General features: G+C 42.3%; 1 protein-coding gene across 2 annotated transcripts in view; it reads right to left on the reverse strand.

The window, feature by feature from the left end:
- The window catches only part of LOC104841721 (poly(rC)-binding protein 3-like), a 56,880-nt gene that overhangs the window by 16,772 nt on the left and 17,130 nt on the right, over positions 1–22,978 (reverse strand). For both annotated transcript variants that reach the window (XM_010583575.1, XM_010583574.1), the window contains exons 2-10: positions 22,007–22,030; positions 21,874–21,906; positions 18,623–18,739; positions 13,216–13,347; positions 9,448–9,576; positions 7,174–7,317; positions 2,834–2,875; positions 2,261–2,336; positions 423–475 (exon numbers count right to left, since the gene is read on the reverse strand). In XM_010583575.1, the coding sequence (XP_010581877.1) occupies positions 423–475; positions 2,261–2,336; positions 2,834–2,875; positions 7,174–7,317; positions 9,448–9,576; positions 13,216–13,347; positions 18,623–18,739; positions 21,874–21,906; positions 22,007–22,030 (750 nt within the window). The remainder of the gene's footprint in view (positions 1–422; positions 476–2,260; positions 2,337–2,833; positions 2,876–7,173; positions 7,318–9,447; positions 9,577–13,215; positions 13,348–18,622; positions 18,740–21,873; positions 21,907–22,006; positions 22,031–22,978) is intronic.

The raw sequence follows: 22,978 nt of genomic DNA on the forward strand, positions 1-22,978 counted from the left end.
ACCTTTACATAACTGAAGTAGCTTTTTTTTTCCTCAGGAAAAAAAGCTGTCTCAGGTAAGTGCGGGGTGCAGCGGAGACTGGCACAGCACAAGCTGTTGCACGGGGGATTCCAGCCCAAGACAGCACACAAGGCTGCACGTTTTTCCACCCCCTTCAGCCCTTCTGCAGAGACCGCCCATGCTAGTGCCACCCGGGAGATGAATTTTGGTAACTCATCTAAGACCGGCATCGCTGGAGACCTGACGCTGCTGCTTCTGCCCAGCATTTTACTAACCTTTAATAACCCCTCCCCAACAGACTAAATGGTGTACAGTTTATTCTGGGGACTGGTGTTTACAAATCAGCCAAAGATGAAAGGTTTCCCCGCCGGTGGCAGAGGAGCAAGAGAAGAGAAAGCGATACTGACTATTGGTCCACTTACATCATTGGGAATAGTAAGTTCATGGGAACTGGTTGGAGTAGTGGCATCCAGTCCTATTCAGGGGACAGAGGGAAAATGTTACGCCAGTTGTTTGCAAGAAGGGCAAGACACAGCAAATGGTATTTTAAAGAAGGAAACATACAGGAGGAAGGGGGGGAAAAAAAAAAAAGAGGAGCAAAGAAAAATAGAGAACTGCTAAGTGATACAGAAAAGAAAGCAAGAGATGCAAAACTCAGAGGGCTGGACTAATTTTAAATGAGTCTTATTTTAATTAACCTTTAAGCCACCAAAGCAACAAATGTCACATGAGATTCCACAGGGTCATAAAAACCTTCTAGAAAATGAAGGGTTTCCCCTAAAAATAGTGTCTCTGAAGTTTGTTCTAAACACATCAATTGAGAAATTAATGGATGGCTGAAATTTGACCTGTCTACCAGGAATTCTAGAATACAGAAAATGGAAGTGGAAGTCAAATGAGCAATTAGCAAAACAAAATACATAGATACGAAAAAGAAAAATTAATGAATTAAAGTAAGGATGAGGAAATTAACCTAGGAAAATTTGGAAATTATATGTGGGATTAGCTGCTGAAGAAATGTTGGGAAGGGTAATTTTGAAGGGAAATGTACAAAATACTCTAAGCTGCATACATTTGTTTGTAAATTGGGTGGACAAAAGGAAAATGCTCAGGAAAAATGCAATTACTGCTCTAACACAGAGTAACAGAAACATACGTGTCACAAATATAACCAGGAAAAGATTAAGGAGCAGCATGTTAATGACAAGAATAAGGAAAATATAAAGCTAGGAAAGGCAATTTAGTATTACTTGTAGATATTTTATCAGATACATCATGAAGAAACAAAAGTATATTTTGGATGTCATGTCTCTCTCTCCTTTTCTCTTTTTTTGGTGTTTATTATTATTATTGTCTGTGAAGACATGCCAAAAATACTCATTTCCAACTAGAACAGAAGGAAAAGAAATACTCTTACAAAAAAGTGACTCACCTACATTTTACATATGTTTGCATTCAATTGAGTTGCATATGCTTATTTTACATTGAATATAAAACAACCAAGTTGCTCACAGAATTTGATGTATGTGATAAAATGTTATTTATTTGCCATACAAAGCATGTACCAGTACATCTGTAATTCTGTTTTGTGAAGTTTTTAGATGTCAAGCATGTATGAAGTGAAGTACAGTAAAAATGATTTAGTGCAGGGTTAACTGACTTCTCACACTTGAATCAAGAATTCAGCTTCAGCTTTAGTGAGTATAGACCAAATTTGCAGTCTTTAATTTAACTAAATTTCCATTGCATTTTGTGGCTCTATCTGCATATCTAGTAGGCCCTTGTCCCAGCAGTGATGATTTGGCTCTACAAGGAGTTCGAGTTTCAGCGTGCTGTAATTTCTTTAATCAGTATTTCTGTAGCATGATTACAGACTGTTTTCCTATGTTTACTTCTTTCTGAAGCATGTTACCAAACTGGAAATTTGACAAGACGCATGCCCAAATACTTCACTCGGGACCAACTGGTACATACTCTATGGTCCATAATAACTTTACAAGGACTGAACAAAAGAAACTCAGGGCTTTTAGCTAATGGCACAAATAAAGCGGTTTTGATTGATAAATGTACCAAACAAAGCATGTTTTAGTAATGATGAAAGGAACTGTAACAGAGGTACGGGAGGGAAGAACAGAGATTAATGTGTAAAAACAGAAGGATTGCTGGTCATTGACCACATTTATTATTAAAATGATGTAATGACCATGGGAAACAAAGCTGTTAAGAAGAAGGACATCCCCAGGGGGTCATGGGTACGTACCAGGGAAACCAGGGGTGGTCTGCCCAAGGGGAGTAAAGGGGGGATGCTGCATAGCCAACTGGTGAAGCTTGGTCAACTGCAGGGCAGGATGGGAAATTAGAACTAACCAATCAAATGGAATTATTTCAGAGCAGAGAAACCATCTTACATGTTCTAAAACTGGATTAATTAAAATTATATTGGAAAAAAAAAAGGTTTAATCATTCATTCTAATCTAACGTAGAGAAAAAAACCCAAACTGGTTATAAATGACATCTCTACTGTTATTACATGTAATGGCTATTGTTAATATTAAACTAATTACTGTAGAATTACATATTAAAAGAACTCAAATATATCACATGCAAAAAAGACCAAGATAACTGTCATTTGTTCCTGGGCCATTGTACTTTCTAGCAATTACTATGCAAGGTAAGAGATGCAGCTGAGCTAACATTTGGCTATACAGTGTGTTGTGCAGGAAAAGTGTCCTTAGGCCGTGTCTTTGTTGCTAAGTGTAGAAAGCAAATGTTGCCCGGAACAAATAAGAGGGAGAGGAAGAAAAAGGGAGTAATTTACATGCGCTGGACTCACGTCTGGATGAGGGATGGCATACTGCCCCTGAATCGTGAACGCCTGAAAACAACAAGCACAGTTAAGACATGGGTCAGTCAGGTGGGACAAGCAGCATACCTGTTCTCATCAGAAAATCTCCTGCCTCCCCAGGCAAATGCCACCTACATCGCTTTCGACACTGAGTGAAGCTTAATTGTCTTGTGCTGCTTGATAACGCTCGGCACGGTACGGGAAGGTCTCTGTCGGGCTGCCCACGTACCCCTTGCAAGCAGGGTCCAGCCAAATGCCGCTGCCTGAGCTCTGATGACCTCGGTCCTCAGGACGTCTCTTTAGTCCAGCTCCGTCTGCCAGGAGCAGAGCTGGGGACACCGCAGGGGTTGAGAAAAGTGGGGGGGATGGCACTTCCCCTGCCCGCTGCCCACAGGTTGATGCTGATGCCAAAGCAGCACGAGGGGCAGCGAGGATGGGGCAGGCCTGCCAGGGGGATGCCCCGCTCTGCCGTCCAGCTCCTGACTGTCACGGGCAGGGACGCACGCCAGCGGCTCTTGAGCCACCTCGGCTGGCTACCAACGGACCCTAAGTGCCAGCAAACGTGTGCCCCCCGGCGCACCCCACGGGGCTCGTGCCCCACGCTGCCATGCCGGCGAGGACGTGAGCGTGCGTGCTGGGTGGCAGCCTGTCCTACAGCGCCTGGAGACAGGAGCATGATGGAGATCCCCAGCGTCGTGGTCTTCTCCTCCACAAGAAGCCAACTATCCCCCCTCCAAATCCAGCCTCTCTGCACCACAGGAGCAGTGCAAGGGGTATAGTTTCTGTCATCGCTTCTGGCAGCGCTGGGGAGAGGTGGGGGAGGCAAAAAAAAAGACGCGAGCGGGGAGGGATACGGTGGCACGCCTGGCACCGGCTAGCACAGCCCCTTCTCTCTCCTGCTGGTTGCGTTCAACTCTCTGTAACGGCCTCCAAAGCAAAAACTACAGCGAGTTTATAATTTTCTAGTATATCCTGTAGGGCTTTTCTGAAAGTAACAGCATGTCAGAAAAATTCTAAATGTGCTTGCGCTTAGACAGGCAGGAAAGCAGAAGGACAAATTATAACATATAAATATTTGTAGTGGGAGAATTATAAACAGGAACAGAGCTGATTAGCTTAGTTTGCAAAGCGCTTATCTGACAAAAGGCCTCTTAGAAAGTAATGAATCCTCTGCAAATGATAAAACAATTCATTTAATGGAGTTTGGATATTAAAACCCTTAATGCCTCAACTGCTTGATGCACATTTCTGCAGCAGAATTTCCCTTCCGGAGAAGAAACATTTCATTTAGTTTTTAAATTAGTTATAAAGCAAGGCCCAATCCGGCAAACATTACGCACATGAGCAGTTTTCAGGCAGAATTGTGTGCTGCTGGGCTCGATGGGATGCTCACGGGCAAGCATACTCATGTGCATCTACGGGGGATGGCCATTACTGATGCTTTATAAATGACAAGAAAAGGTTCCAGTCCACCAAAACAGGCGATCACTGCCATCAGTGGGTCTTAAGCAAGCACGTATTCAAGCAAGCAAAGCACGTGTTTAAGTGTTTTACCCAATGAGGACAACTTTCAGGAGATGTTACGCTGCTTTGCTGATCGGGGGCTCTGTGTGTAGCCAAGCACTGGAGCAGCCTCAGGGAGGTTATAGCTGGAAACGGCGCTGGGCAGGAGCTTGGGTCCATGAGCAAACAGTGGGTTTGGAAACCACGCTTTGGTCTCTGAGCCTCTGTGCTGGATCACAAGTGTCCTTTCTGATCTTGGCTTTACTTCAAACCCAGCTGAGAGAGTATCTTTTACATGGGTGCTTCCCAAGCAATGGTCTGCAAACCAGCAAGAAACCACTACAAAAAAAATCACCAGTGAACCTAATAAAGTCAACCCTTTCCTCATCACTCCGCTTCCCTGTACTTCCATCTATACATACGAGGAAGCAAACAAACTGGAGAAATAACAGAAATAATGAACATTCAGAGCTCAGACTAGCTTTTACCTGGTTGTCAATGAAAGCCATCAAAGCAGCATGGACAAGACGGGTCTTGAATTTTCTTTCCCAGTAAAAAAAAAAAGCTCTTCAGTTCTTAGGCTCCCAGAAGGTCATATGATTGATTTAGGTTGAGAAAAAACTGTCTTTGACTGTTTTACCCTTTGACAGAGGAACTGTGCCCTTCTGTGGCTGAGACATGCTAAGTACAAGCCTGGCAGAGGCTACCGAGACATCTGGACTGTAACGTTTCACTAAGGACATGAGCTACGGGTCTGCTTCCATCAAAGTCAAGTGCAACTTTCCTCCTGACGTACTGACATTAGTAAGAGCGGGAATGACTTGGTCTACAAATATTCCCCAATTTAAACCATAAAACTGCTATGAGACATAAAGCAAAGCTGTACCCGGTGAGTACCCATCTAAAGAGCAATGTAGCGCAGTGTGTAGAAATTTCCAATTTGTTTCCATCAGGCAGGAGTGCTGGATTTTTTTTTTTTTTTTTTTTTTTTTTTTAACCACTGCATATGCTAAATGCTGGTAAGGGGCAGAACAGGGCAGGACAGTGTTCATCTTCCTTTTAGTTCTGTCATGCAATACAGTATCAAAGAAGCACAAGAGAATTAAAAGCAATACTTAAAGCAGAAGAACCCCAACTTGTCAAGGAAAACTAGAAAACTGATTTTGCTAGTGTTGCTTGATATGCAAGCATTAAACAAACCAAAACCTTTCAAGATAGCCATGATGTAATTTAGAATGGAAAAATAACTTCTGATAGCATAGCCAAAAGGTTGGATGGAATTAATACTGCTGATAAAATTTTGTTTGCAGTATTAATTTCCACTTATGAAACCTGGTTAACGTGTCTTTCCGTACTGACGCCCAAACCTTAAGCATTTTCTTAAAAAGTCTACTTAGTCAGAGCACGCAGAAATTCAAAGCACACAGAAAGCATCGGTCTCTTACACTCTTTCTCACATCAACAAAGTTGCATTAGAAAACTGAGAACAGTTTTTTAACTGATAAAACTGAAGATGACAAGAGCTATTAGACCTTAAAATAGGACACTTTCAATTATTTATACAAACTGCTCAGAGCACTCTAGCAAACAGTTTCAATACTTTTGAGTAATCACATACAAAGACAGTCACTGAAGGTAGTGGCAATTACAATACTGGGAACATGGGCTGTTGCATATATACACACTTATTTCTTAAAGGAAAGCACTGCAGTGTAAACTTGTATACAGAGTAAATTATTCTGAACTTTCAGTCATAGACCAATTTCTAGCAAATTATTTTAAATTTCAATTCAATTTTGGTCACTAAGGAAGCAGATTTCTTATTTTGAAGACGACTAAGAGTACTAGGCTTGAACACCAGGAATTCCTCTAGGCCAGATTTAGCAGATCTATTTCCCCTTGAGTTGGACAGGGCTTGCAGCATCTCACTCCTCCACCATTGCACATATCTGGGCAGCTATATGATAGCACATAGCGGCTATATGAGTCCCCTTGTGAGCCTCCTATCGTGTTTTTAGGGTACCTACCAGCTGCGTTCATTGCTGGCTCATCAGTTATTAAAACTGCGTTCCCCTTGCGACGGATGATGGCAGAGCAAATTCCCGTCGCGTCTCAGCGGCACGTTGCAGACCCGTTTCAGAGCATTATCAAAAGACAAGGAAGAGTCACGTTGCACACGGGGTTTTAAAGGCAGATGAGAACCCTGGCTGATATAGCTTAAGATGAAGGGGGAATCGTCAAAACTTCACTTTATAAAAAAAGAAACAGGAACAACACTGTTCTTGTTTTATCAATCAGGTTGTTGCATGCCCTGGTTGGGAAGGTTTACGCTTGCATGTATGTAGTTCCTGTAACCTCAGAACCCCATTGCTACTTGGTCCTGAGGGACTATAAGCAGCAGAAATTATGTGTGTGTAAATTTTTCCTGCAAAATGCACTATTTGGTCCTAAAAAATAGGAAAACTGTGAGAGAACAATTATGCCTTTCATGAGCAGAGACATCCTGCTGTTTGATCACCTCTGAAAAATGACAAAACTGCTTATACTGCTAGTGGAGCTGCAAGTGTGAAAAAAAAAACCCCCTACAATAAGGAATTTTGGCCCACTCAGGCAGCATGTGATTTGGACACCTCTCAATTCGCAGAAGGGCAAGCTTTTCCTAATTACATAAGTTCATTTTAAATGTAGGTAAACTACCAGTCCTCACAATTTTGCATCAAGTTTGCAATGCAGTGTTCTCCTTTCCTGCAGACTGTAAGCACACAGAGTAGACAAAGCACATCAATACTATACCAGGCAAAAAAGAGTAAAAGTTGAAAACTAACAGGCGCTGGCTGAGGTTGGGCCAAGACGGTGTGGTTTCCAGCTGAAGCCAAAATGGTGTCTGCTCTTACCTGGCCACCTGCAAAAATGATAGGTGCAGAGGCAGGTTTGGGACGGTAGGGGATGGTGGCACCTTTGGGTGGGGACTGCAGACAAAAACACAAAGCAATCAAAATGCAGAACGAAGCAGAGCTTGCATTAAAAAAACCACTCCTTATCTCGGTCACCTCGGACAACAAGGCATGCAGCTAACCCAGCCCACCCTGCCCTCCACCTCAGCAGCCCAAAAGCAAGCCGGAGGCCGGTCGTCTGGGCTTTGAGGAGAAGAGCCGAGGTCCCGACTGCACAGCCGAAACAGGCAGCGCTAGCACTCGTGGCTTCATTACTGCCATCGTCGGATGAAGCTGTGAAGCTTCATTAGGCATGTCAGGAAACATAGGCACAATTTTGAAATTTGTCAATGTTTTGGGAAGAGTCCGGCCCGTGCTCTCCCTTTGTTAACACGGAGCACATCTCCTGCTTATCGATCTTTCCTACACTGCTACGCATCAAGGTTTCTTGTTTTACCAACTCAATTAAGCAGCTCTTCAATTGCAAATGACCCGCCTGATCCTGCCTTTCGTCTGACTGAGCTGGAAGGTTGGAGAAAAATCCTCCCGGCTTCTGCAGGAGCATAACCATGGCCTTTGTAATGCATGAAAAGGGATTTTGTTCCCTGTAGCCCAAGGCAAGGACCCAACCCAAAGGGAAAACCCGTAAGCAAGGCTAACTTTCTCCTCATAAATAAAGCAGGAGCACGTGTCTGTAAAAAAGGCTTCAAGCTGTCTGTGCTACACCTAGCAGGATGGTGCCCTGATTTCAGTGCATTAACTACAACCAAAGAAGGTAACAACAATATCACTTCCATTAATTAATACCATATAAATAGCTATTTCATGTCAATAAAAGTGTTTGTTGCCAAATTAAATATATGCTGCAAATAGATCACATTCATTTTCTTGAATGTTTGAAGCAGCAAACTGTAGTTAAGCCAGTGTCGTCTTAGTGCTGCTTGTGACTTGCCTAGTGCTAAAATTAAGGACTTCTTCTGTCAAAACTGGTTATTTAATAAGTGGCTCTACCTGCGGGAAAATAGGACTGCATGTCTCTGATTTTGAGAAGCAGCTTCTCTCATCGTCTTTAACAAATAACTATTTATTCCATGAATGTCACTTGGACAATAGACTACACTCCGTATTCACAAAGCTGATAACTATTGCCATCACGTACTCCATCTCTAACAAACGAAAATTATTTTTTAATATTATCTTTCTGTTGTCTTGCATTTTATAAAGAAACTCCTTCCTCACAGCAGTCCAGCAAAAACTGAAGCAAAAGTCACTTCTGCCCAGTAAAACACTGGGGATTTATTAGTTTTTATGCTTTTATTTGCGTTAGGCTGTATGACACTTTGATGCAAAGGCTGTATGTCATTTTGATGCATTGCATGCTTCTGAACAGCCAATAGTGGTAGTGCTGTCTCGAACGCTCCACTGTTTCTCCCCTCTTTAAGGAATAAGAGAACGGTAGGGTGTCAGAGATGGTCATGAGACAGCCCTTGACTAGAGCAAACCCAAACAAAAAAACACAGAAAATTTTCCAGCAGAAAATGTGATAAGAGCAGAGATGTTTCATGTCCCTTGTCAAAAATTACGGTTACTAGGTCAAAATATTTAATTTGCTGAATTTTTTTTTTCCCCCAAACTTCTGTTCAACTTAATCAGTTGAGAAATGTACTTGCACGAAATTATGCGCATTTTCAGCAAGGGTTAAAACGCCCAGATTTTTATATACATTAATTTTGTATCATTTAATCTAAGAGCTAAAAAACTGCCATCAAAATGACACCTTCTGGCCTTATGCGATGACCTGACCCTAAGGAAGCAAAAAGTCCTGGCAAATCTAGATTACTCTAGTCGGAGTTATTTCTATTTAAAACAAGACCTAGATGTTTTCTGCCCTATTCTGCATCAGAATAAAATACTTTTCTCTCAGAAGAGGCTGCAGCTCCACGCTGGACCTGGTGTGTTGTTTGCCAGTGTCGTGACAGCCCCGGTCTTTGATTGCTAACCCCTGCCGCGAGACGCTCTCAAACACCAGGCAGGGCACGGTCCAGCAGCGTCCTCTTGAAATCCCTGATTTCAACGGTAGGCGGCAACCCCTGGGCAACCCAGGGCAACTGAAAACGAATAACGTGTTTGAGCATCTCCCGCGTGAGAGGCCAAGCTCCCGCTTACCTCCAGCATAACCACGCAGATTTGTTTCACGCACTGGATGATGGCGTCGGGAGTGCCCGATATGGTCACGGCGCGCTCCGTCGAGTTCGGCAGCATATCGCCCGCTACCTGCACCTGGGCTCCTGTGGACTTGAGCAGAGACAAAGCAAAGAGAGAGCGTCACCGGCGGGCAGGCGACGGCACCTCTCCAAAGCCAGCGATTCACCCGTGATGGAAGGGACGCGCCTCTCGACTTTTTGTCTTTTCTCCGCTAGACGCGCGGTAGAGCGCGTCTGTAAACTCGCGCCCAGGCGGGGTAATTGGGGTCTGGCGGGACACGGATTTGCCTGTTCAAGCCAATTTGCAAACACCCCTACCCTAGGAAGATTAGTCCGCAGTAGCTGTTAATGAATAACTGTGACCTGAAATTTCAGGACAAGTCTTTTAACCCTCTCAGAGACAGACAGTTGCGATGCTGACTAAAAAATGAAAAGAGGTGAAGTGAAGCACTTTTCAATAATAAAAAAAAAGGAAAAAAGTGCTGATAACTGAAGAAGGTCTGCTAATCAAATGAGCTGCAGATAAATGGCTCTTTAATCCACTGATGGCTGACCTGTGTCTCTGGATGAAATTTGGGGCTGCCTTATGCTCTGGAATATCTTAGGATGGTACAGAAGCATTTCTAAATTGTAATTAGTGTTGATTAAATATATGCACATCATCAACTTTTAGCTCATTAATGAACCCAAGGAGGTAATGAGCCAGTTTTGTTTTCTTTTTTTTTTTTTAAATTTGATCTTGGCACTAATGTATCTTAGTTAACCAAAAAAAAAAACCTCACAAAGAAAGGAAAAAAATACATGAGACCAAAACAACCCTTGGCATTATTTCACAAACATCCTGGAAGACCTTTTCAGTCAACAGAGAAAAACCCAGGCATTTCATATTAAGTTAGCACTTTCGCATATTACAAACAAAATCTATTCCTGACTGTTATTGCAATGCAATATTTCGGGCTTTTTAAGAAAAGTATTTTCAGTAACCATTGACTTTGTGTCAGTCAGCAAGGAGTTAATTTGTTTTCCTGCTAGTTAGATACAACACATGTTATTCTTCTTTCCAAAGACATTAAATTACTGATTGCATCTTCTGTTCACTAGTACTGTTTAAGGCCAGAATATCAATTCCTTGCTCTATAATGTGCTTTGGAATTTCACCATAATTTGATCAATCAGTCATGCTTTGCTTTGCTTTTTTTTTTTTTGTAATCTTATCTTGAAAACAGTACTGCAAGCCTACATGTTGTTCCTGGGTACATCACTGAATGCAAAAGACCATCCCTCGTGCAATTGCTGCTCAGCGTCTTGTGTGATGATGAAATTAGATCACATCTCAAGCTGGATGCTCCTTTTTTTTCTGTTTGATTGTATTTGCTGTTTAACGTACGGTTCTGGGTATCTGTACATCTAGCACAAAATACTCTGCCAAATACTGCAGTCATTTATGCATTTGCTTCCAGTGCCAATCTTGTTTATTCTTTGACTTTGGTCATATATCAGCAACAAAAAAATGAGTAATATTTTGTCCACTATCCTTATGCTTAAGAAAACGTGCAGTGTGACTTCTCACTACATTAGCCTTATCAAAACAGCTATTTGGCCAAACACTATCCTTTTACTTTCTTGTACTAGGCTAGTAGGTAATTGCTTTTGAAACTGTGCTCACCAGAAGAATCACTTCGGTCATTTAATGTACACAGACCAACAGACCAATCTCACCTTTAAAAACCTATGTCCTAAAAGCACTCAGTGCTCTGGATGAGGTCACCAATATTTAAAATAAAATCAAATCCAAAGTACCGACAGCTGTAAAACCTAGAGCTAAGCACTTACCAGCACACAGTTCACACTCACGCCTGCTCCTATTTTAACACAACTAAGAAATCAGCTGGATTCCTGCTGCCTGACAGCTCTCCTGGACACCTAAGAGATCTGGAGGACCAAGAGAAATCATGTCTCGTGGCTGAGGTCGCCTCTCACTTTTCTGGGATTAAACAAAAAAAGAGAGAAGGTTTCCTATGACCCTGACATCTGCACAGAAATAATGCTTTCTTCCCCTCAGTGTCATCAAGCGACTCCTTTCTCCCGCATCTCAAAAGCTGGTTTTTCAGTAAGGACTACTGAGAGGCATAGCTCCCGGACTGTTTGATGAAAAATAAAGTAACAGCATTTCAACCAAAAAAAAAAAAAATCTGATTTGTAATTGCCTTTTATTTGCAGGTCTCAGTAAGCACAGAGACCCCCTTCAAATGGCAGGGCTCTGAATTGTTTTTCTGCGAGTTTACAGCAGACAACCTACGCGTGTTTTCATGAACATGGTTTACAAAGCAAGAGGCGCATGGAGGAAGAACAGGTTGTTTGCTTGGCAACAAAAAATCTGAAACAGCTTTGGCAGCTCTGTCAGCTAATGGAAGCGGTACACGCTGCTTTTACTTCCCTGTACGCAAGGAGAGAAAAGACCCTTTCAGTAGCGGCCAAATCCTGAAAGGTAAGATAAGCCTTCAGAGGGATTTGTTAAAAAAACTCCTGGGACAATCACATTGGAATTGAAATAATTTGGACAAACCTAAAAGTCGAAAGCATGAGACCCTTAACTGTCCTCTACCATCACCTTTCCTTCCAAGGCTACCATAAACTAACATTTCATAGCAAATGCTGGATACAAAATTTTGATCAAAGGATTTTCCACTCCTTTTTGACATTTGATCAAAATTTCCTTCATAGAAAAAATATCCATTAACTTTTTTTTCACATTTGAAATGAAACGTAAAAGCTCACTGAAACCTACTGTCTCAAATCTTCATTTTAGATAAAAAAAGGAGGTTTCACTTTGGTAAAGCCTGTCAAAAGCTTCTGTTTTGACATAGTCAAATGAAAAAAATTGATCAGCATGTTATCTTGATATTCAACACCTCATCCCATGTTGGAATGAATGCAAATTTAGAAGGAGTACTGTCACTTTCTCCGGAATAAAAATCCATTTTTCCCAAAATGTCCTATTCAGATTTTCTCTACATAACTGAGCATGTACCTAATTTTCTTTTTTGACTGATTACAAACATTGGATCCCTGGCTTGGCATGTGCTATGTCGTTACAGTCATGCATGGAAGAATTAAAACTGGCACTGTATGACAATTTTTGCATTTTCTGGTTAAAGGAAAATGAGGCTAATAGCACAGCACATTGAATGAATAACTTTAGCTAAAGTCTGGATGAAAAAAAAGTCAATATGGGTTCGGAATACATGAAATCGGGTCACCTGTGGTACAGTGAGATTAGGGAGAAACAAGAAAGGAGTATGAAACTAAATTTTTTTCTAAAAAGTAGATCAAGCTTTTGACCTACTAACCTGGACTCCCCAGTGCTACTTGGGTCTTTCTCTGGCTGCGAGGGCGGTAGCTAATTTGGAAGTGGCTGCAACGCTCCAACTGGGGATCAGCTGAGTATCGCTGAGGAGGGGACGAGCCATTTCTGTCGCTTTGCTAAATTGTGCATCAGAGACTAACGCGTTGTAAAGCTGTTTCTGTACTTCACGCGCGGTCTTTAGCTTCAAGGAAGGTAGAAGGGTACAGTCGTGCTGAACCCCGGCTTCCCCCCGAGAGAGGCTTTTCCAGGCTTTTCACTCAGCACACGCTCACGTTCGTGTGAGGAGCAAAGCGCGGCGGCCGGCGGTGGCCGCGGTGGGACACCGAGCTAGCCAGTGTTCCCAGCAGACATCCCAAGACTTACCTCCCTGATTTCTTTGATTTTGGAACCTCCTTTTCCTATAAGGGATCCACACTGACTTGCCGGGACGACGAGCCGCAGCGTTACAGGCGGCTTGCTTGTCACCGTGCTGTTTGTCATTGAAGCGTTTATGTCCTGTAATCACAACGTCAGGAGAATTAGCGGAGGATTTGGCATTCCTGGTAAGAACTGAAGGGCTCAGAGCAAATGCCCAGATCTGGTCGTGGAGACCTGGGGAGCGTGCGACCAGTTGTGGTTTGTTTCTATCGCAGGTAAAGCCGTAAGCACGAACCGCGCAAGCAGCTTGTGCCGGAGGAATTTTTTTGCCGTCTGGTGTTGCAGGTCCACGCTGCGGGACCAGAGGCCGGTCTCTGAGGCAAGGTTAGGAGGAGGTGGTATCTCTCACTAGACCAGCCGAAGCAGATGGAAAAGGCAAAGAGGCTTTTGAGTTTACAGGCCCCCAAATCCCGATTTGGTCTGTTTTCCACCATCTCAATTAGAACACTTCTACTAAATGATGTATCTTTACATTTCACGCAATTTCTTGTCAGGTTTGATACAAAGAAAAGAGGTTAAAAAAAGGGAATGACAAAGAATCTGTCTAATAATCTGAAGCAGAGAAAATCAGATTATTTTGATAAATATTTTGCCACCCCCCCCGGTTTAACTTCTCTTTTGCAGCAGATCCGTAAGTATTTGTAGTGTTACATAATTTCCAAAATCTTTTCCATCACAGCTATGTAACCAGAGTACAAAGAGCTCAGCAGAACAACAATAACCTGTACCCAGGTAATGTAACCTGTATCCATGTATCTCATTATCCAATGAGACTACACTGCAGATTTTCATGAGCATTTCAATATACTACTTATCACAAGGTTTACATTGTTTTAAATATATTTTGCTAGTTCAAAACCTTCTAGCCAAGACAAAACAATCCCTCTAATATCTTCACCACAAAGGAGAAGATAAAGCTTATTTTCCCACTGATCGATGGGATGCTGTTGAGAGCACTTAGGATCACCAAAAAAAGCCACAGGCTGCATAGCACTTGTGCAACAACTCGTGTGAATCTCGACGTGGTTTGCTAACACTAGCTGTGAGCTGAAAACACCATCTTGTCCATCTGTGAGGTGGCATGGCACAGCTTTTACATCCTTCACAGAAATGCTACCCAAAAGAATAGGACAGGATGACAGAAAACATGTATTTCATTTTCATTTAACTCATTTACGATGCAATAAGAGTTCCAGCAGACACAATTGATGTTTCCCTACATTCTCGCTTATCAAAGATTACCACTTGGGGGGGGAGTGCCTATACTGTGTGATATCAGGATGTCAAATTAAAAAAAAAAAGTACTTTAAACAACCCTGCATGCCTTGTTGAACCGGTGCGGGAGCTCAGTGACACCAGCACTGACACCTGCAGTAGCTCTGCATTTGTGATGGCAGCATTCTTCCGTCCAAGAAATGGCTCAGTGTGACCTTGCTTAGCTTGAAAGAGAAGAAAAAAAATCTTGAACAGAATGAGGCATTGCTGCATGCCACAAGAGAGCTATCAAATCATTCCTCTGCCAGCCAGTAACTCACATTTTGTTTAGTGCCCGTGTCAGTGAGAGATTGCAACCCAAAACAAAGCAAGAGGGATAACAGAATTTTGCAGCACCCGTGTATCTGAAATAAAGTGCAAGTCATGACAATTTTTCAGCTGGAAGATGCCATCTCACTATATCACATTTGTGTCAGGTGGAGGCACACGATCATCCAGATGTAGGTAAATAACCCTCTTCAGCCACCCAGCACGACCCTGATAATGTCTCCCACTTCCACGTTACGTGGCCTGGCCTCAAAGCCTTCGCTGCACTTACTGCCTTCAGAAGCACTTCACAAAAATTGGAAGCCGTTAGTCTCTTTATTTTCTCCTCATCATTTAAAAAGAACAAAACGTAAACACGCAGGCTCAGCAGCGTGGAGTGCGTGAAGGAGTTAGTCCAGCTTAAAAACACAACAAAAAAGAAATGAGCAGAAAAAAATCCCCTCCAGACCTGCAGGCTCCCAAGTAGGGCTGTCTGGAGACTTTCTCACAGAACAGTTGTCTTTAGCAGCAGGAGTTAGCATTTGTCAAAAAAGCACCATCCCAACTGCTTTTATCACCTTGCCTTTCTCTTCTGTTTATTCCTAGGGCTGAGCAATTTCTTTGTAAATGTTTGCAAATAAACATGGGTTCCACCAAACTTTTTCTTATTTATTTGGAGAAGGTTTGACCACTGAGCTCTGCCTGCTGGTTTTTCGAGCACTTAACTACCACGTGCTTCCAGTAGATTATGCATATTTATGCCCAATACCAGAGCTGCCCCATTCACCAGTGAACTTAGAGCTGCATTTCTTGGGTCTCAGCCTCCAGTCTGGAAATCACTGCTCTAAAATGTCCTCTCTTGCAACTCCAGTGGTCTGCCTGGGTTAGTGCCATTTTTTAACAAGTCTCTTTTTCCTCAGCAGTAAATACTTCAGTTATTTATGTAATTACCTACCTAGCTTGTAAATTCATCATCAGGCTGCTAGAAAATCAACTTTTATTAGGAAGGCTGTCAAAGCAGAGTGATATAAGTCTGCAGAGCAACCACACAGAGAACACTCCTCCAGATCTTTCTTTTTTATTATCTGACGCATTTTGAGCTTTTCGCTAACTTTAGAAAAGCATTGAGGGCTCCCATGTCTTCCTAGACTTGCTTATCCCCAGCTATACAGCTGTAGGGTTGAAATTAAGGGTTCAAGGACTTCATGCCAAAACGCTTCATGTGGGCGTGCATAACAAATACCAAAAAATCCCCAAAACTATCAGTCTCACACATGCATCTTTTTTGTTCTGTTTGAAGGTAGGTGCGATAACCAGAGCTGGGCTAGGCACCGTCTGCTCTGGGATTGTCAAATTTTTAAATGGCTGAAGAAATCTCCAACAAAAAAATATGCATGAAAAATAACATTTGGTACCTAGCTCGCTTGTAATTTCTGAAACAGTACTTTATGTTGCCTCCAAAGTGTTACAGTTACCTCATTTTATTGACAGGAGTAATTATAGGAAACCTAACTGATTATATGAGCTATTTTCTTTACCACTGTTCCTTTAAATATACAAGAAGCCAATTATATTAAAACTAAATACAGATATTTCAGAATATAACTGGAGTCCCTTATCTGCAGGGAATGCCAATACCCCTTTAGAAATATCCACATGAAAAGTCCAGACGTCCTCTAAAATCTACAAGGGTAAATACGCATAAAATCCAGTCAGATGCCTGAATTCCAGATTTCTTTCCCTATTGCTAGCTACAGCACTTTCAAAGACAACGTGGTGTTGGGTGGTGGGGTGGGGATCTGATGCTGTGCAGTGTTCGATGTTTTTATGAGAAATGCAAGGTTATTTCCCCTGGGTACTCACTTTGGTGGGAACTGGCAGGGATTATCTCTGTTAATGATTCCCTTAGCATTTTTCAGGATAAGGCCTTAAGCAGAGCATGTTTTTCATGTAAAGAGCAGAGAGACTGCTCTCTCCAGGTATCCGTGGATTGGAGGGTATGGTACCATACACGAAGCTGCTTCTTAAGCTAGAAGAAGCAGGGATTGGTACAAGTTGGGTAGGAGATAAAGCTGAGGAGGAGGTGACAACAGGTGGTCTTAAAATTGGGCTGCAGAGAATTACTTGTGTAGTCCTGCAGGATTCAACCTCAAAATCATTATTATCTCATTAAAAACTGGTAAGGAAGAAAAATTAGCGTTCTTTTAAAATATACCATGCCACAAAACCAGAGTACTTTATCAATGTGTTGAAAGATTGGAATATCACAAAGGAAGATCTGAAAACCCATGAAGGATTGGAGAAATATAAACGGGATTAACATTTGCAGTATAAAAAAAAAAAAAGGGTCATTTGTCTGGGGGCTTCCAGGAAGGTTCTCACTGCGAACAACTGAGCGGGAGCTGGGGATGCCCGCCAGGCACAGCGCGCTTGTGTGCAAAGCATGACACTAGAAGGACGTGAGGCATTTCCAGCAGCAATAGAGATACTATAGCACGATAGCCAGGAGAAAGGACTGTTAGTGCCATTAAATAAGCCCCGTGGAACTTCATTTGCAACCCGTCCACAATTAACACATGCATTTAATACAAACTGTAACTGGGAAAAGGTAGAAAGGGACTGCTAGGGTTAGGACAGGGGTGGGGAATGCATCTTCTGAAAGACTGAGCTTGGCTCGCTCGCTCGCTCTGGCAAAAGCAAGGGTGTGAGGGGATAAAACTGTTTCCTAAAGATAGGTCGAAGAGGGGAATCGTCAGGGATGAAAAGGCAAGAATTACTTAAACTAACGGCCAGTGCTGGCACAGAAGCCAAGCTGCATAAACTGTTCATGGATAAATTCAGGTGAGGAGTGAAAAAAAAGGTGTCTAATTATCAGAGAACTGAGATTGTGGATCTAATATCAGGAAACAGAAAAAGATCTAACTAATTTTTGATCAAGCTGTGAAGATGCAAGTTGCAAGACATACTGCTTATGCTAGAAGACAACTGCACCTGATGACCCACAAGCTCTTTTCTAGTCCTGTTGCTCTAAATGTGAAGAATCACCATGGGTAAATAAAGGCACACGCTGACATTTCCCATCAATCTCCCATCAGGAGAGATGCCTGGACTAGATGTGTGATTTTCAAAAGCAGAGGGAGTTAAATCCTCTCCTGAGTGACCAGGGTTCGTGTTCTGTAGTCTGCTGTCTTTTTTGTGAGGTTTCCCATTAAAGTGGTGGCCATATCTAATTGTAGTTGGTCCAAGAAACTTGAGGAGATCCCAGCACTTTAAGTGCGTATCTGCACAGAAGACTTATTTTACAGTAAATTGAGCTCTTGTCTCACTTACTCTTAGTGCCTTTATTTTAATTAATTTTAAAAGCCAAGTTTTAGATATGGTAATTGGTAATCATATAGTTTGTTTTTAAAAGAAAAATTTTCTAGTTAAGTTATATATTCATTTTGACATATATAAAATTTACATCAATACCAAATGGAATCATAGAAAAACAGAGCTAAAAGTTAGGCAATTATTCTTTTCAAATTGAACCCACAATGGGACCAGAAATTTTCCAAGACATTTTTCCTACCATTAGTGCACATTACTAGAAGCAATTGCTTTTCCCTGAAGCCTCCAAAAAGCAAAAGAAATGATCAAACAGCTTGTAAATCGACCCATTATTTTTCTTCAGCGTTACTGCCAAAAGCATTTATAAAAATACCACCATTTTCATTGCTATTAAATAGAACATTAAACAAATCATATTTAACATTAAAGCAAACATGAAAAAATTCAAACAGTGTTTGTATTTCAACTTGAAGAGAGGAAAAAAAGTATTTTATTTGCTTACCTCTTCAAATTTTAGTGCAATCATAGAAAAAGCTTTAAAAATTGCATCTGTTGGGCCTGTTATTGTCACAATTCTCTCTGGACAGGAGCCTTCTGAAATATTGATTCGAGCACCACTCTGTCAAAAAGAACAAACATTTTTCAAATTTATACTTCCCAGGGAGGAAACTAAGTAGGATTAGGGATATAGTTGGGGAAGGAATATCTTGAGGCATCTAATTCCCTCTCCTACAACTGCAGCCCCAACATCATATAATTTCAGCATAAACTGATCTCACTCCAAAAATTCATCTAACTGCAGGAAGCCGGATTCTGCCTGGGTAAATACTTATACAGCCTTCATCGCAGCATGCAAATAGTGCCTCTGTAACTCAAAGTTGCAAGTAATTCCACAATCAAGTCTTTACCCTTCCCTCTTGCAGGGTTAACCTTAAATAGGACTGGAGCTGCAGAATTTCAGACGAGGTTGTTGTCTCCAGGGAGCACCAGCAGCTCCCAGGAAAGATGCAGATTTCTGGTTTGCAGACCCAAAGGCAGGACTCGATCTGTCTATCTGGGGGTATTGCTTTGCGCTGTGAAGGTTCCTTATAGACGTGTCTCGCGTAAAGGCAGTCAATTAATAGGCACTGAACGACCCTTTAAAGGAGTAGCGGTAGGACAGGCAACAGTAACGGTGTTATCTCCTTAAGGCAAGCAGCCTGTTGGAAGGAGTTAGAAAACCGTAAGTCTTGGAGACAAGCCAGGGCGGCTCTCAAGTATACTTAGTCCTCTTTATGCCAGTGTGGCAGTGCAGAGAAAACCCCTAAACTAGATGTAAATATATTTAAGAGGATCTTGGTGTAGATAATGATCAAAGCCAGTTCAGGTAAGACCCACCCTACACTTTCCCTGAGGTTTCAGGCATGGAAATGAGTTAATGCAGTCTAACGACTCAGTGGAGCCTCAACTCATCCACAGGCACTGACCCTCTCGAGGATCTGGGCCTACAGAAAATGTGAGATAATCTGGGTTAATTTGGCCCTTTGCCTTCAGGGTTACCACCAATCGGCTAATGTGTTGTGTGTCTGAGCCCTCGTTCATGTGCTGCTTGACAGCGAGATGTCTTATTTCCCCGTATAACAGCAACCAAACACAACAACAAAAGACCCCCAACGCTGCCGACGATAGAAAAATCTTGCTGCCACGACCTCGGCCGTCAGATATACTCGGCGTTCATAGGTGAGAAGGGGCAGCAGGTGCTTCTTCCGACAGGCCGACCTGAGCGGGACTTTGCCCTCCTCGTCAAACACCAGCGCTGGATCGGGAAGGAGATGGCGGCCAAGGCCTCCTTCATGCTGGTGGCAACGTCTGGCAGAGCTGCCGGCGGCGGGCAGGCCTGCCCGTCCCATGGCCGCCTTGGCGCAAAGCACGGCTCTTCCTTTGAAACCGGAGCCGTGGGAGCTCGTCTGGAAGATCGCTCCACCGGGGATCGGCGGCAGCCAAAATTCACAGATGTTACTCCTCCAGTAGATGACAGGTCAAAGCAGAGCTACGGCAATTCAAGTGTTATGTGGTGGCCTCCATGTTTGCGTAGGAGGTTGACAACTGCAGGGTACAGAACCGAGGGTTTTGTACTTTTCTTTAGGCCAAAAGTTGTCTCTGATATTTCTCCAATGACAGAGCAAGACAGAGTTACATTTCATGCCATAAAGATGGCATGCACCTTGCCACATCTGTCAGGAAAGTCAAAATAAAGTTGCGTTTTGCTTATAAAGAAGTTCTGAAGAAGGTAGTCACTTAAAGGAGGACCAAGTTATCATCATGTGGAGACGTAGCCTCTTACTCCTGTGCTGATATAAAGATGCATATAATTCCTTTCTTTTAAAAAAACTGATCAAACAAAGTCTCTTGTGACCCCACGTACATGACAGTAGGTTTTCGGGAGTGGAAGAAGAACATTTGATATTTATCTTGAAAAACTAACCAGGGATCATAACGCTTCTCTAAGATGTTTAACTCAGAAGTCAGGAGCGCTCTCCAACGATGGCTTCCCTTTTGTTCATGCAATTTATACCCAAAGATATCTGCCCATGATCATAATTAATAATTAAACTAAGATGTGTTTAATCAACTGGCAGGATTACCTAGTATATTAGAAACATTTTTTTCTTGTATTTTTTTTAAGTCTTAGCAAATTTACTTATGTGTGAAAACATGGGTGAAAACTCTTATCATCAGAAAAGGAGCTCTGAACTCAGTCAGCCTGACAATGAACTCCTTGTTGTATATATTTAAAGATGGATCTCAGGAATTTTCTTTACTGCAAATACTTAGAGATTTCCCTGCCACAGACCTTCTATCAGTGTATAAAACAACAAAGCAGCTGACATAGTAACGTACTGCAGATTTACCAGAACCAAACTGACTTTTCTGGAGGCATTCCCTATACACTTGGCACTCCTAAAGTTTTAAACAGTAGGATTTGTCTTTTGACTTATGCTTTTAGCACTTGCTTCAAAGAAGGACAAATATATGCATCTCCAGGTAAGATGTGCTGCCTTGGAGGACAAGTGTGGGTCTGTAAGCTCCACCTGGGCACAATCCTCTGAAGACCGCGCAGATTGCTCTGTGGCAGGGAAAGCCGCGTTGTGGACACTGGGGAGACTGAGGTTTATGCAGTGCCCTGTTTTAGTTAGCTATTTTGTGTTTACAACCTTTTCAAAGGATGCGAGTGGTGGGCGTGCAGCTCTACCCTGTCCGCATCCTACTCACAGCTGCAAAACGATGAAAAGTTAAGGCTTTGCCAAGACATGGAAGAGGGATACTTTTTGACTTATGCAAGTCTGGCTCCAGCTCTGATGAAGCTTGTGTCTACCCTCAAACTTTACGCAGCATCGGTCCAATGCTTGGTTTCAGATTTTGGAAACTCTACCAGAGGCCAAACCACGTGCAGGACTGGTGTTGGTACTCTAAAGAAAGATACAGTGATTTTGATGCACAGAATCATGCTGGCTAGGCTGTTCCTGAGATAAGACAGCAGCAGGCATATTGCTGTGGGAATGAAAGGCTCCAGACTGCTGTGGCGATAAGGAGGTTACATTAACAATAATGTTTAATTTAGGCCAGAGCATTTATATACCGCCACTTGCAAAGAATGGTGATGTTAATTTAACTGCCCACTTGATGGCAGTGTCGGTCTGCAAACGCTCAATTTCCCTGCTCTCCGAGCTGGAAAGAAAGGCAAGTAAAGAAAGACATCAAGGCTTGTCTTACCTCCTCCCTCATCTTCTTAACTGTCTCACCTTTCTGTTAAAGAAAGAGGAAAAAAAAGTTAGCCTGGGCTGATGAAGCGAACCGATATACAATATTTTGTCATGAAAATAAAGAGAGAAAGTAATTTCCTGACCTTTCCGATAATGCTTCCAACCTCCTGCAACAGAAAAAGAAGACACAATGAATGATCCGATTCACTACCGAAGAGCATTTGCTCTGCTCCTAAACTGTTTCACTATCACTTATTTCAAACCTGCAATGTGAAGCATAGCCCCCTTCCATTGTTGCTGTATACAAATATGCCATGTTAGATACAAAGGGGCGGACGAAAAATGTGGCTTTGCAGCTTAGTGATTGTGAAAGGAAAATACCCTTAACGGAAACTGATCTTGTGGCTACAGATCAATCTTGCTACTATAAACACAGGTCAACCCCTATCAGGGAATGAAAAGTTCAAAAATAATATAACTGCACAACCTGCTAAAGAAAACAGGATATAATGCAAGCATCAAAATAATTGCTGATCTCCCTGAGGGCAGGCGTTTACCCTCTTTACACCATGTAATAGCTAGAGCTGAATTTCCATGCTACTGAGTATTATTGTGTAAACACCTGGTGGCCTGTCTTAATCTCCCTATTAAGCACTTACAGAACAATAATTGCTAATCACTTTTTAGGGATTTGGGAATTGCTGCTGGGCTCCCACAATCTTCCATGAAGGGACAGAAAATACTGAGAAATGTGACTGTGAACATACAATAGGGGAACAATTTGGCAGTTCTGGCAACATCCCAAAGGTTAAAGCCTTGGTGAACAAAACCAACAGGTAGCAAAAAGGAAGTTAGTAACTCTAAAATGAATAGTCTGGACACATAACACAAATCACGCAGGTGTGACTTCAGGCTGGAAATCATCTGATGGAAAGGAGACCAGCTAAAGGAAAACAAACTCCTCTCCTATGCTCAGATTGTGAGATCTATTTAAACAGTTAAAGACTGTCTCACATGGCTGACCTGTCCCAGACTTATGATATACAGTTCCTGCCTCCTGCTCCCCCAGTCTATATACTGAAGTCTGACCCATGCTGAAACACAGTCCAAAGAAT

The sequence above is a fragment of the Haliaeetus leucocephalus genome, unplaced genomic scaffold (assembly GCF_000737465.1).
Source record: "Haliaeetus leucocephalus isolate CR32 unplaced genomic scaffold, Haliaeetus_leucocephalus-4.0 Scaffold915, whole genome shotgun sequence".
In the NCBI taxonomy this organism is placed as follows: domain Eukaryota; kingdom Metazoa; phylum Chordata; class Aves; order Accipitriformes; family Accipitridae; genus Haliaeetus; species Haliaeetus leucocephalus.